This window comes from Dasypus novemcinctus, chromosome 8, assembly GCF_030445035.2.
Source record: "Dasypus novemcinctus isolate mDasNov1 chromosome 8, mDasNov1.1.hap2, whole genome shotgun sequence".
NCBI lineage: Eukaryota > Metazoa > Chordata > Mammalia > Cingulata > Dasypodidae > Dasypus > Dasypus novemcinctus.
The window spans coordinates 40961508-40975323 of record NC_080680.1 but is presented as its reverse complement, the minus strand read 5'-3'; the positions used below and the strand labels follow the sequence as shown (position 1 = coordinate 40975323).

Below are 13816 nucleotides of genomic sequence, written 5' to 3'. Positions count from 1 at the left end.
TTTAAGAGCATTTTTAAAAATGAACAGTAGAAAAGAAAGGTAATAAGAATGAACAAAACGTTTTTGAAAAAAAAAAAAAAAGAATGGGATGTGCCCTACCAGATACCTAAAATCTGTAAAACTGTTATTAGTACAGTTCTAGACTAATGATCAGTGGATTCAAATGAAGTATCAAGAAATAGTGAATTGAACTCAATTGGAAAAGGCTAGCATGTTCAATAAGTGGCTATTTATTGGAGAAAAAAATTAACCTTTGCCAAAAAATTAATTCCGTATGGGTTGAAAACCAAATGTAAAGCCCAAAATTGTTAAAAAAAAAATTTGTAGGAAAAAAGTATTGGAGTATTAAAAAACTTTGTTAAAAACAAGAAGAATAGAAAGCACAAGAAAAAAGTGGATAAATCTGACTACATCAGAAAGTAAAATATCAGTATAACAAAAAATATTCTCAAAATTATTATAAGCATGTAAAACATTTATAGAATGATAAAAAGAAAGTAGGAACAGTAGTTTCCTCAAAATTTGGGAATTGGAGGGCTACTCAAATATAGAGACATTTCACTGTATATAGCCCTTCATAAACTATTTTGTCACCTATATATTTTTTTAAGTTTTTTAAAATTTATTTCTCTCTCGACCCCTCATTGTTTGTGCTTGCTGTCTGCTGTGTCTGCTTGTCTTCTTTTAGGAGGCACCAGAAACTGAACTCAGGACCCCCCATGTGGGAGAGAGGAGCTCGATCACTTGAGTCACCTCTGCTCCCTGCTTTCCTGTGTCTCTCATTGTGTTTCCTCTCTGTGTCTCCTTGTTGCATCATCTTGTTGTGTTAGCTCACCGCACCAGCCTATTGTGCCAGCTTGCTATCTAGCTCATCTTCTCTAGGAGGCACCGGAAACCAAACCCGGGACCTCCCATGTGGTAGGTGGATGCCCAAGTGCTTGAGTCACATCTGCTTCCCATCTCACCTACTTTTAAAGTAGAGCAAAAATAAGCATAAATTCCCTATTTTTACAATAATTACCCCATACATAGTAGGAAAATGATAAATATCAGGATATAAGAACTCCAACCACAAAAACCTATAGAAAAATGAGCAAAGGACATTAATGAAGAATTATCGTTGAGGTGATACAAATGGCTCCAAATAATTAAATTTCCTTAAAAAGTGTCCATATTTCACCTGTCATGCTTACAAAGATTTTAAAATTTGAAAATACTCAATAATGGTAAGAGTGATGGGAGATATGTAATCTTAACTGCTGGTGGCAATGAATCTGGTCTAGCCATTTTGGAGGGCAGTTCTGCAGGCATATTAAAATGTAAAATATTCATTACCTATATCCCAACAATTAATTTTTTCTTTAGCTATCTTGGAGAAACAGTCACACATGTACAATAAATTCTTTGCCCTTTTTTAGTTGGAGCTAATTTGGGACATTATGTCCATCTTCAATTCAGCCACTTTTTTTTTTTTAAGAGAAGTTTGTTTTTAAATTTCTCTCCCCTTCCCCCCACCTCCCATTGTCTGCTTTCTGTGTCTATTCACTGTGTGTTCTTCTATGTCTCCTTAGATTCTTGCCAGGGGCACCGGGAATCTGTGTCTTTTTTTTGTTGCGTCATCTTGCTGCGTCAGCTCTCTGTGTGTATGGCGCCACTCCTGGGCAGGCTGCGCTTTTTTCATGCTGGGCAGCTCTCCTTATGGGGCACACACCTTGCACGTGGGGCTCTCTACGCGGGGGACACCCCTGCGTGGCACAACACTCCTTGCGCACATCAGCACTGCATGTGGGCCAGCTCCACACGGGTCAGGAGGCCGTGGATTTGAACCCCGGACCTCCCATGTGGTAGGTGGATGCTCTATCAGTTGAGCCAAATCCGCTTCCCAATTCAGCCACTTTCAATACTCTAATGAATTTTGAGTGATAAAGTTGCTTTCCAATAAGCAGACTTAAAGAAAGAAATTAAAAACACCAAAACTTTAACAGTGACCATTGATAAAGAGAATCATAGTCTATTTTTAATTATCATCTTAGCATGAAAACACAACCAATTTTATTGGAGCATTATTTTGTAAAAATAGGAGATGTTAAAAACATCATTTGCTTTTCTGTTCTCAGAATTTAAACCAGAATCCAAGGACTCTTTTACCAAAATTTTATGGCCTGTACTGCATGCAGTCAGGAGGTATTAACATCAGGATTGTGGTGATGAACAACGTCTTGCCGCGCTCAATGAGAATGCATTTTACCTACGACTTGAAAGGCTCGACATATAAGCGAAGAGCATCCCGAAAGGAGAGAGAGAAATCAAACCCCACCTTTAAGGACTTAGATTTCCTGCAAGACATGCATGAAGGGTTGTATTTTGATACAGAAACATACAATGCGCTAATGAAAACGCTTCAGAGAGACTGCCGGGTAAGGAAACGATGTTGCTCTGATTTCCTTTGTCAGGTCATCTGTGATAATGTAACCTTTGGCTGCTGCTTTTCAAAAGCATAGAAATAAGAAATGTCCAAAATGGACACATGGAATCCATCTTTCCCAGTCCGGGGACTGATCCATGCCATTCTGGAAGAAATTGGTGGATGATAGGGAATCATCTAGAGTCTCTTACTTCTCTGCTGATTTTTCTAATAAGCTAAGTCAGCTTCCTTTGAATCAAGAAAGCTCTATTTTCTTTTCACCCTCTCCTGTGGAAAAAGTAGTTAAACTGAGGGAAAAGAAAGTTAGATTTAATACAGTGATGAGCAAGAAAATCCATATACAAATCTCAGAAGAAATACGATTCCCATAGGGAAGAGAAATTTAGAGAAAAAGTACTTGGTGGGATTACTGAATGGATCCCTGGAGACGCAGTGTGGACGCAGAGCCATTGCGTGAGCAGCAGGTTTGCTGAAATTGTGTGTGCTCTGAATGAGAGGCAATCAGGAAGGAGGCTAGATGGAATAGAGGCTCCATTCCATGCAAACTTGGGCAGGGCGATTGTTAAAAGTATGGAGAAATTCATGTATGCCGTCCCCCAGTCTGGGATCATTAAAAAATAAATGTAAGGACAAAACCTGGGGCAAGATTTCCTGACCCAGTGAATTTACAAAACGTAGATAAAAGTCCTTTTGGAGAAAAAGACAAGAAAGACTTTCTGAAAGACGATGCTTATTTGATTAACAAATCCCAAGGAAGATCTTTTCCTGACCATTAGCATGTGGGAAGACTACTGGTCCTCAGCTCAGTTGGGCCTGTAGAGGTGAGGTAGTGCCATGATGCCACAGCAGACCCAAGCTTGCCGAGGGCTGACAGAGGGGCAAAAGGCGTTTGCAGGACACAATGGCCTGTGCCCTCCAAACTGTGGCCTCCTGGGCCTTCTGTGGACCTGGACAGATGATCATCATTTTTGCAGGAGAGGGCCATGCCCTTCTCTGCCAGACCCACGCTCACCTGAAGGAAGGTGAGGAGGACAGCCTAACCGCCCCATTAGTGGCATAAGCCAAGGGATTGTCACTGAGGAATACAGTCCTACAATTTCTGTTTGTTTGTTTTTTCCTATCTGTTATATTATATATGACAATGTACAGAACTGTGTCCTTGAAATTTTCTTTATTGGTAGAAATGTTACTTCACAGCTCCTATTCTTCAGCTACCATTTATTGGAATACTTTATAGTGTGCCAATTTAGGCTAAGATTTTTTAATATATTATTTCAGCTAATTTTCTCAGCAACCCTTGGAAGTCAGTACTATTCATATTGCCATTTTCATTGATGAATTGGGTTCTTACAGAGTTAAGAAACTTGTCCAACATTATTTAGCAAGTCATCGGCACAGCGCACCTTTGTTTGGGTACAAAACGTGTTCTTAACAACTGAAATGTAAAAATTTACCATAAGGATTATTTTTAAACTCTTTTTTCAGAAGGCAGGGGGAAAACAATGGGAACCAAGCAAACAAAACAGAGTGTCCAGCAGAGCTATGGGTAAATATAGGAGATTCATGTTCTCTTTAAAATAAAAAAAATAAGAAACAAAACACACATTTTGGGAGAAACCTTTTTCGTGTGTTTTTTCTACCCTTACAAGATATGGATGAAAAGTGACTCGCAATTCTCTAAGGTTTAGTACAAACCTCTCCAGTTTTAGATTTGCTTTCCCTTTGTGTTGGTGTTTCTTGCCTTTTTAATATGGAGAGCCTTTTTCTGTTCTCTTCTAAAGCCACAGGCTTCTAGTCCAGAAAAAACTGAAAGGTCAAATGTAAAAGAGCCATTGCCCAGGATTTGTCTGTTTATTAGTGTTTCCTGAGCCCAGTACAGGAAGACAAGGTCAACCACCACTTTTCATCAGGAATGAGCACCTGGAGATTTGCCTTTTTTAAAAGTTGTGTTGTAGAACATCCTGCATATCCTATATATACATATCCTGTATAAAGGTCAAGTATAGAGGTACCTTAAGGCTAACTCCCTGTCACTCATTGTATTTGGTCTTGTACAGGACAAGACCTCAGTCCTGAAACTTCACTTTAAATTAAGCACAGCATGTCTCTTCAGAAAGGCTGTCACTGGGGTAGTGATGGGAATACGTAAGTGCTGGGCTGTGCAGGAACCCAGTTGCCTGCCCTCACCTGCCTTGACCCTGACTGAGACCTCAGTGATCTGCAGTCAGCAACAGGTTTTCCCGGCAGAGCTCCTCGAGGAAGGCGCATTTCTGGAATGGCAGGTTTTAATAAGTAATAGTCATGGATGGTCCTCTTTACAAATCTGTGAACCTTCTTCCCAGAAAAATGTCTATCCACACAAGGGTCATGAATCCCTTGGAGCCCATCCTTGCCCTACTGCTCCAGGCTGAGAAGCCCCATCCTAGAACCATGCAGCAGTTTCTCGCATTCATTCTCTCTCTCTCCTCTCTTTTTTTTCTCTCTCCCTGAACGGCTGGAATAGGATGTGGTTAGTGTTGCCCTGATAACTCATACACTTCACAGAGCTGAGCTTTGGTGCCAGCTGAGGTGCCGTGGAGATCCAGAGAGAATGAGAGGGGACCCCTGGGGCCAGTGCCAGCATCTAACAATTGGGAATCTCTGCTGTTAAAATTCCTCTGTCTAAATGAGGCCATACCACGAAAGCTCCAGAAACAAACCAGTCAGGAGAGCAGCAGTACTTTCATTCAGCTCCCCAGCCAGAGAAAGGTAAAACAGCCCCATATTAGGACTCATTCTTTCATTCACTTGTCATGTACTGTGAGCATACTCTGTGTCAAGCCTAAGGTGAGCGACCTCCACTTTTAGTCACCTGGAGAGAGAAGTGTGGAGAACTTGCCATACAATATATTTAAGGGTAATGAAAATATAAGGCATATGAGGATTGGAGTAGGTGATATCAGAGCTTGGTTTGATGGATGAGAGAGTTCCTCCAGGTAGGCAAAGCAGTAGGAGCATGTTTCTAGAAAGAGAGAACCATGTAGGTTAGGCAGGAAATAGCATGAGGTGATCCTCCTCCCCCTATGCACATTGTAGCTGTCTGATGTTGCAGTGGTTAATAGGAAGGGAAAGCCTGGGAGGGAGGAGAGAGGAGTAGGCAGCAGCCAAATGATGTCAGAAGACCCTTCTGGTGGAGCCAAGTGCCTCTTAAGGGCTTAGAAGTGACAAATCCAAGCAGCCGAGACCTTTGGACCCTAGCTTTGCTGTTGTGCCCCAGCAGATACCATAAGCTCCCTAACCTATTGCCAACCTCACCCAGCTTCCTGCTCTCACTCTGCATCCCCTGTAACCCATTGCCCACCCCAGCCCCACCCCCTTTCATATTTTGGCTTGACATCTCACACCCAAGAATTCAATTTCCCTTAGCCTGACTGCTGACTGGGAGACACCTGTGTGACTCACTGGCCCAGCCTGACTGTTGCTAGTCCCTTTGGACAACTCTGAGTCCCAGTCAGAGCTGCAGTTTCTGGACCCTGCATCTGAAATGGCTGAACAGCCCATCCCACAATGAACCCTCTTGACAAAGGCCATCTCCAGCAGCTCTGCAGCAGCCCCAAACCCCTTTCCCAGCCCAGCCTGTTGTGTATCAGCCTGCCCCCTTGTGATGCTTCACCCCTGGCCACTTCTGCTACTCATCACTTTGCCCACTCTGGACTCTTCTGGAAGATGCATCTCACTCTGTGCTTCAACCCTGCTGAACCTGGTTTCCCACAGGAGTCAATCAAAGGATTGTCTTCCAAAAGCAGGGATCCACATCTGGGGTTTTACACCCACAATACACACACACACACACACATATTTTTGTTTCCTATTGCTTTTGTATGGGGAAAATGGACGTGTAAATAATTAGTCCCTTTTCTTGATGTATTTTCTATCCATTGGTCTCACCCTCTGCTGTCACCACCACAACTGTTTGCCACTGTGACAGTGTCTGGACCCATAAGTGAACTTTGCTCAGAGAAAGAGTGGTGAAAACGGTGTACTACAAAGACAACACTGGTCATTTTCTATCAGAAAGAGGAAGGAGAATTTATTCAAATCATCAAACCATCCTCTCTGGTTCCCACATGAAAAACAAGCTGCTGAAACAGATATAGATCAAGGGGTTGAGTGCCCACCTCCCACATGGGAGGTCCTGGGTTCAGTTCCCAGTGCCTCCTGAAAAAACAAAAACAAACAACAAGAAAACAAACAAAAAATCCCAACTCAGGGAAGCTGATATGGCTCAGTGGTTGAGTGCCAACTTCCTACATATGAGGTGTCCTGGGTTCAATCCCCAGCCCCTAGCACCTCAAAACCAAAAAAACAAACGAACAAAAAAGGAAATGAGATGCGTGTCATATTTGACATATCGGAAAGCTCTTTGCAGGTACTCTATCATATTCCCCCATGCCTCTGCTCTTCCTGTCTTCCCTGGTCCAGATAATATCATCATCATGCTTCAGGGGCCCAAATAGTGCCTTGAAATGACTTTTTCCTTTCTTCTCCTTCTCCATTTTCAGTAAACCACTAAGTCCCACCCACTCTACATCCTAAATAACTCTTAAGTCTCTCCTTCCTTCCCATGTGCTCAGCCATCACCTTATTGAGACCCTGGTTATTCATCCCCTGGAGTTTTGTGGTAGCCTCTTAACTAATTTTCAGTATCATTGCTTTCTATCATATCTTCTTGCTCCAGCCAGTGTGATCCTCTGATCAGAATCCCACCTTCTCCAAGAACGGTTCCCACTGCCTGTGGGCCAAAGGCCATGCTTCCTGGCTTGGAACATGAAGATCGTTCCTGATTTGGTCCCCACCGCCTTTTCCAGATGTTCCATCAGCTTCTTCCTTCGGCCATCTCTTTCCCTTAGAGCATCCCCAGCTCCAGCCATACTGCTCTACTTGACACATTTCTCTAAGGTTTTGGTCTTTGCTTGTGTGCCTCATTCTGCATGGACCAATCTTCCCCTCTCTTCTTCGCCTGGTTCTTACCCATTCATCTCATCTTGGGGACCTTAAAGACCACCATGGTGTGGTTCCCAAGCATCCCTTTCATGGGATCCTTGGGGCTGAGGATCAAGCCTTATCTGCCTTCATAGCTCCGTTGCCCAGTGCGTTGTAGGTGCTTAGTAATTGTTTATTGGAATATATTTTTGAGTAAGTGAATGAATACAATAAACTGATGATAAAGAGAGACAGGTTTCGAATCATTGCCAAGAAAATCTGTCTTTAGTGACTTTAGTGTATCCAGCTGTATTTTCAGTTTTCTTTTGGAGGAAGTATCCAGAGTCACTACAGTGTTTATAAGCAAATACAGCATTGAGAATTTAATAAAGCAAATGATCTCCATTTTAATCACTTCTTACTATTTTAAAAGCTATGTTGGCTGTCTCCAGATTGAGTTATTTGTATTACAAAAGTGTATTTGTAGTTCACTTATTTTCCCATGGGAGGAATGTTTTGATGGCCATTAGACTTTATTCTGATACTGATCTCTATCTCCAGGTGAATATACTATCTCCCAGCTAGAATGTAAAAATCTCAAAGGCAAAGCTTTTTCCTTATACCTCTTTGCAGCTGCAGCACCAGGCTTACTTAATCAATACTTGTTGCAATATTATGATAAAAATGCTTTTGAATTGAAAATGTGTGAGTTAAATTGGGAAAGAACAATTAGGAATATTTCTATAGGAATTATTCATTATTAATTTACTATAATTATTTTTTCTCTGACATATCTATAAAAAATCTAGACTCCCATATCATTTAATTAATTTGCTAAATTATTACATCCTGCAATATTTATTGACAACTCTGTTTGGAGAAATCACATTAAGACAAAGTGTGTTATTGAGAATTTGTGTTTACAATCCAAATATTTTCTGTTCCTTCAAATGGGATTCATATTAGAGGCAGTCTTGAAAATTAATAACCTAAATGATTTATTTTATATGTACTTATCATTTTTTGTTGAGCAGCAAAGTTATTATTTTTTAATAGTGTGGAACCAATTATCTTTTTCCACACAAATGACTGTCACCCTAAATATTAATAGGTTCTCAGGATTTAATGAAACCAGTCTTAGGAATATTGAAACTTTTTGATGTGTAAACTGGGGGTTTTTGAACTATGTATGGCAAGCTCTTAATTTATAGGTTAGATTCTTATCAGCTATGGGGGCACGTTTGCAACCCATATTTTCTTTAATATTTAATATAGCATTATGACTTGTGCTTACCCCTCAGCTATAATTTTGTTTAACATTAAGTTTTTTGCATTTAGGCAGTTCATTATCTTTTTTAAAAAATATTGGTTGCCTTCCCAATTATCTCTGGGTAGGAATAAGTGCTTCAGATGTAATGGAAAGGAGATATACATTTCTAAGTGGTGATAATGATTAAATTTAAGCTATTTTCTTTATATCAATTAGGAATTGGATTTTATTTTTAGACTTAAGCCAAAACATGAGAAGAGTACCGGGATGTCGTAGACTCCACGCCTCTGTACCATGCCTTGAAAAATTACTTACAAAAGAAGGTATAGATAAATTCACTCTTTCACATTATATTTTGTGAACTCCATCATCACATGGTTTCATTGATTTGCTCCATTGTTTTACATTAGGGAGTTTGCTATCTATAATATTAGTTATTTTGATACCTTAGGAATATAAGTATAAAGCACAGTTGAAATTGGTGGGCAAATAAATAAAACCAACTCAGAATCAAAGATTCTTTAAGCCAATTTGAGGTCCTGGGAGACAGGAGAATGATGCTTTCTGTCCTCTAGTCTGAGAGAAAATGATTTTGAACATAAACATCTACAGCCAGCCAGGCGAGGCTTCTGTGTAAGAACAGAAATAAAGACATTATCAACCCTGCAAGGACTTTTAAATGTTTTCTACCTGTGAATCTTTTTCCCCCACCTTTTCTTTTGAAAGAATTGTAGATTCATATACAATTGGAAGAAATAATACAGCGATCACTATCATGTATTCTTTACCCAGTTTCCCCCGTAACTGCAATACAATACTGGAAATTAACGTTGGTACAATTCACTGGCTTTTTTCATTTTCACCAGTTCACAGTGACTCATTTGTGTCTGTGTAGTTGTATACAACTTTATGGCATGTGTAGATTTGTATAAGCACCACCACAGTCAAGGTACAGAAAGTTCCTTCACAGGGGTTCTTCCCTGCTACCTTTTTACAGCTACAGTCCCCTCCCTCACTTGACCCCCTGGCAGCCACTCACTGGCTCTCCATCTCTATAATTTTCTCACTTAAAGAATGCTATCCAAATGGTGTCATACACTGTGTAACCTTTGAGAATGGCTTTTGTCACCCAGCACAATGCCATCAGGATCCACCCGAGTTGTTGTATATATCAATAGTTTGTTCCTTTTCAATTGCTGAGTGTTACAAACATTTTTGAAATGGTAACTCTTCCCCATCAGTACACATAGCAAAAGCAGGTTTTGGTAATTGCCTACGCATGGTTTGATGTGAAGGTGAGCCAAAGCAAGCCACATCATTGTTGTGAGATTGTGGATAATTGTTTCAAGTAAATTTGTATTGGTCATTTGACCAGTGTCAGTTAATGGCCAGTAAATTAGTCAATTGCAACTGTGTTGACCTCTCAATCTACTAATTTACTTATTTAGGTGGTGACTGGTGTTCCCATTAAAGACTATCTGTACAAGCCAGATGTTCAGCAGTTCTGAAAAGGAAGTGAGGTTTGTCCAGGCTTTTGCCAGTAGCTGCAGTTTTGCTCCAATGCAGCTGGCTAATGGAAAGGGGCCCTCCTGCTGGCATTAACAGAATGGACAAGATAGGACAGTCAGTGCAAGATAGTGGCAGGGTAGCTACAAAGATCAAGATATTCTTCTATAGAGTTGTTCATACTTGAGTTTCTACAAAGTAAGGGATACTTCAATTTGAGCCAGACAAGTAACTCTCAATATTTTACCAAATCATCTATTCCAGTTATTTGGGAGAGGGAGAGTTGCATCTCAAATACAATCCAATAGATACCACAGTAATTTAAACATTTAAAACATATCATGCATAATGCATAATCATAAAATACATAGTACATGATTTCAGGGGCTGTGGGAACACATTTCCAAGGCTCCATTCATCTGTAGGTCAGCTCAATTCACTTGCTCTGAACCAGGCAGTACTTGGCATTTTGGGTAGATCCTCTCCTTTAATCCTCCTATCAACCCTGTGAAGTGTGTAGCATGATTCACTTTTTCCAGAAGAAATGGAGACTTGGGAGATGTTAAACTTCCCCCCAGGTCCTCAAATTTTATAAGTGCTGGATTCAGAATTTAAACCCAGGTCTCTCTCACTCCAAAACCCATGTCCTTTCATCATTACACCCTCCTCGAGGAGCTTATAGGTATACTAGCAGAATGTCTTCTGAACTAAAATAGGTAATAATATAGACAGATATCAGCAGCATGGGGTAGAAGTGCCTGATGACACTCCTGTAGCTGATAAGGGTAGGTACCATAGGATTTAGGAAACGGCTCTGTCAAAGTAGAGAACTTGGTTGGGATAGGTCCATGAGTTAATTAAATCAGTCTTTCAGCCTATTTCAAGGAGGAAAACAGTGCCAAGTGGCTGTGGAACACAAGGAAAATTAGTAACCCAAACATTTCGTTTTTAAAGTTTAATGAAAAGCATAATCAAGCCCAGTGACACTTGCCACCTGCGATCAGCATGTGTGCACGGGAAATCCTATTAACTTAAAAGCAGAAGTTCTTTTGGAGAAACGTGGTGCTTAAAGTGGAGTTGATGGTTTTTGAAGTCTTGCAGAGAGGGAGATCAGGGATTAGTCGTGTGACATTAAGTCCTGTGTGAGCTGCTTTTAAGAATTCTCATTAACTACAGAGATTAAAAGATTATCAAGCCAGTAGTTGATTTTTAACCCTCACTTAAAATCAAACGGAGTATTACAAAAATTTATTCAGAAAGAACAAATATGAGAGACTGAAAATATTTTCCTCTACCCTAAAAAGTAAACTATTCTTTGTTTCTTCCTAAATGAAATATTACTTCAAGTTTAGAGAATTCAAGGATTTCCTGAGTTTATTATTTTTATTATATGTCTAGCTAGCTTTCATTTTAAGTATTACATCACAAATTTAACCATACAATAATTCAACTTACATGAAAACTAGTCTTCGAGCTCATGAAATAGAAGGATGCTATATGTATTATATCAGACTTTCCTGCCATTGTGTGAAAAGAACCTAGCTGTTTTTTATTTTGTAGGTGACCTGAAGTGTAGAGGTAAGGTCACTGTAGGGTACAAACTGGAGAATCACAAAGTATCTGAGAGGAGGTAGCAAAGGGAAGGAAATGTCCCCCACCCTCTGGGGAATCCTGGGAAACCAGGGAGGAGAGCTATAGCAGGAAGGGGAAGCAGCCGCAGGGGGCATGACGGTTAGCAACGGTGGCTTTGAAGGTGTATCCAGAAAGGCTCTGAGGCTGGCCTGTGTGGATCCGGTTGTAACGGTCACAGGAATCACAGGGTGGTAAACACCCAAACCAAAGGAGACGGAGGGGCCACAAGTGCAGAGAATGAATTGAGGCATTTCAGCTTAGAAGAAACTTCAAGAATCTGTTGAGGGACTGGGTTACAAAGACTTAAAGAGTGTTTGAGAGATTTCAGGGTCTGAGATAATGTTAAAAAATTTAGTAAATGGTCAGAACTATGCCTTATGGTGTGTTGTTGCCCAGCTCACTGACTACCTATCAAACATGAACTTGTCTTTCCAGATACGTTCTACTTGAGCTACAAGAAACCGTTTTAAAGGAGAAATTGGTTTGATCTTCTAGGGCTTTATCTCATGCATTTGGCATCCAGTGCACCTTTACTGAGTACCCGCGGTGCTATAGGAACTTGGTTTGTATAAGTAAGCAAGGGGCACTTCAGCCACACCCTCGTTCCTGTTCTTTCAGAAAAGGTCACTTCATACCGGCTTCTGAACCGTTTCCCCTCAGATGCACAGCTCCTCAGCCCTCTCAGCATCAGACAGCACTTTTAATATGCCACTCTTCCCGACAGCCGCATGCTCTTTTGATATCACCAGTGTTCTTTCTTCGAAGAACTTTTAAACTTTAGTGTTTTGATCAGACAAGCATAACTCTTCTCTTCTCACTTTTGTCCCTCAAAATACTGTACTTCTATATGGGGAGGTCAGAAATTTCTATGGCACTGGGGTGAGATCTCTGCTTCCCCCAGAAGAGTGGAGTAGAGTGAAATTGCCAAGAATAATCTGTCCATTAATGAACTTAGATATAGATGTCAACTTGTTATTAGAGATGGATATATCTGTGTACTTTTCTGTATGTATACTCCAAAAAAGTATTTTTAAAGCGATACATTGTCCATTGTATGTATCAGTTATCCATAGGTCTTAGGGCTGCAGTGAGGTTAAAACCTAATGTTGATTTTCAGTATCCTCATTCGATCCAAATGTGAGCCTCACTAGAATGAATCTGCATCTCATTACCTCCCTCTGGTATTCTCCACAGGAAAACCTCATTTGTAAACCCTGCCCATATTCAGCTGACTCCTGCTATTCCAAAGACAAACACTGTAGGTACCATCTCAGTGTTTGCTGCATTTTCATAAGCATCTTATAATCATTCTACAGATGATGATGGTGTTCTTCGGAGGTAGAGATTCACCATCCTTTTCTGAAAGAGCTATCCAACTTTTTTCTAGGTGATTAGTGATTTTAGTATTTCAGAAAAATAGCAACAACCTAATTTTCAAGGAACAGAGAAAGCAGTGATTCAGGTTGTATATTTACTTTCTCTACACTCAGAGGTGCAGGAAAAACATGTTTTCTTAGTTATAACTACTCTAATCTTCTCTAGCAGTCACTTCCCCCAATATAGACTTGACCAGTTACCAATATTTCAGTCCCTTCTGGTTTAAACATTCACCTCTCAATTTAAACATTTTGCCTCTCAACTTAAACATACTTCCTCTCAGGGATGGTATAAATTGACCCATTTGCATCACTCCATCTTTTTAGGTAAGCACCATTGGAAATGTAGCATCTCCGGATTTCCCATGTTGAAACCTAGAGACAAGGTCATTGCCATAGGCCCTTTCACTTAATGTATTCTGCTTTCACCTCAAATATTCACCCCTATGCCAAGTGGGATGTGACACTGAGCCACCCTCTTGAACCTTTTGAGTTTTAATCATGTATATATATTATGTTCAAGAGCTAAATTAAAATATCACAAGATATCAAAGAATTAATTTCTAGTGATACTGCTCAGAACTTATGGTAGGAATAGGAAAGAATTTTTTAGAGTCTGGGCTTTCCATCCATTCTTTTTTTTAA

At 40.3% G+C, this 13816-nt stretch overlaps 1 protein-coding gene across 4 annotated transcripts in view; it reads left to right on the top strand.

Moving 5' to 3' along the window:
* PIP5K1B (phosphatidylinositol-4-phosphate 5-kinase type 1 beta) overlaps positions 1-13816 on the top strand; it is a 301860-nt gene that overhangs the window by 201020 nt on the left and 87024 nt on the right. For all 4 annotated transcript variants that reach the window (XM_058301709.2, XM_058301710.1, XM_058301707.1 and 1 more), the window contains one exon: positions 2118-2417. In XM_058301709.2, coding sequence (XP_058157692.1) covers positions 2118-2417 — 300 coding nt within the window. The remainder of the gene's footprint in view (positions 1-2117; positions 2418-13816) is intronic.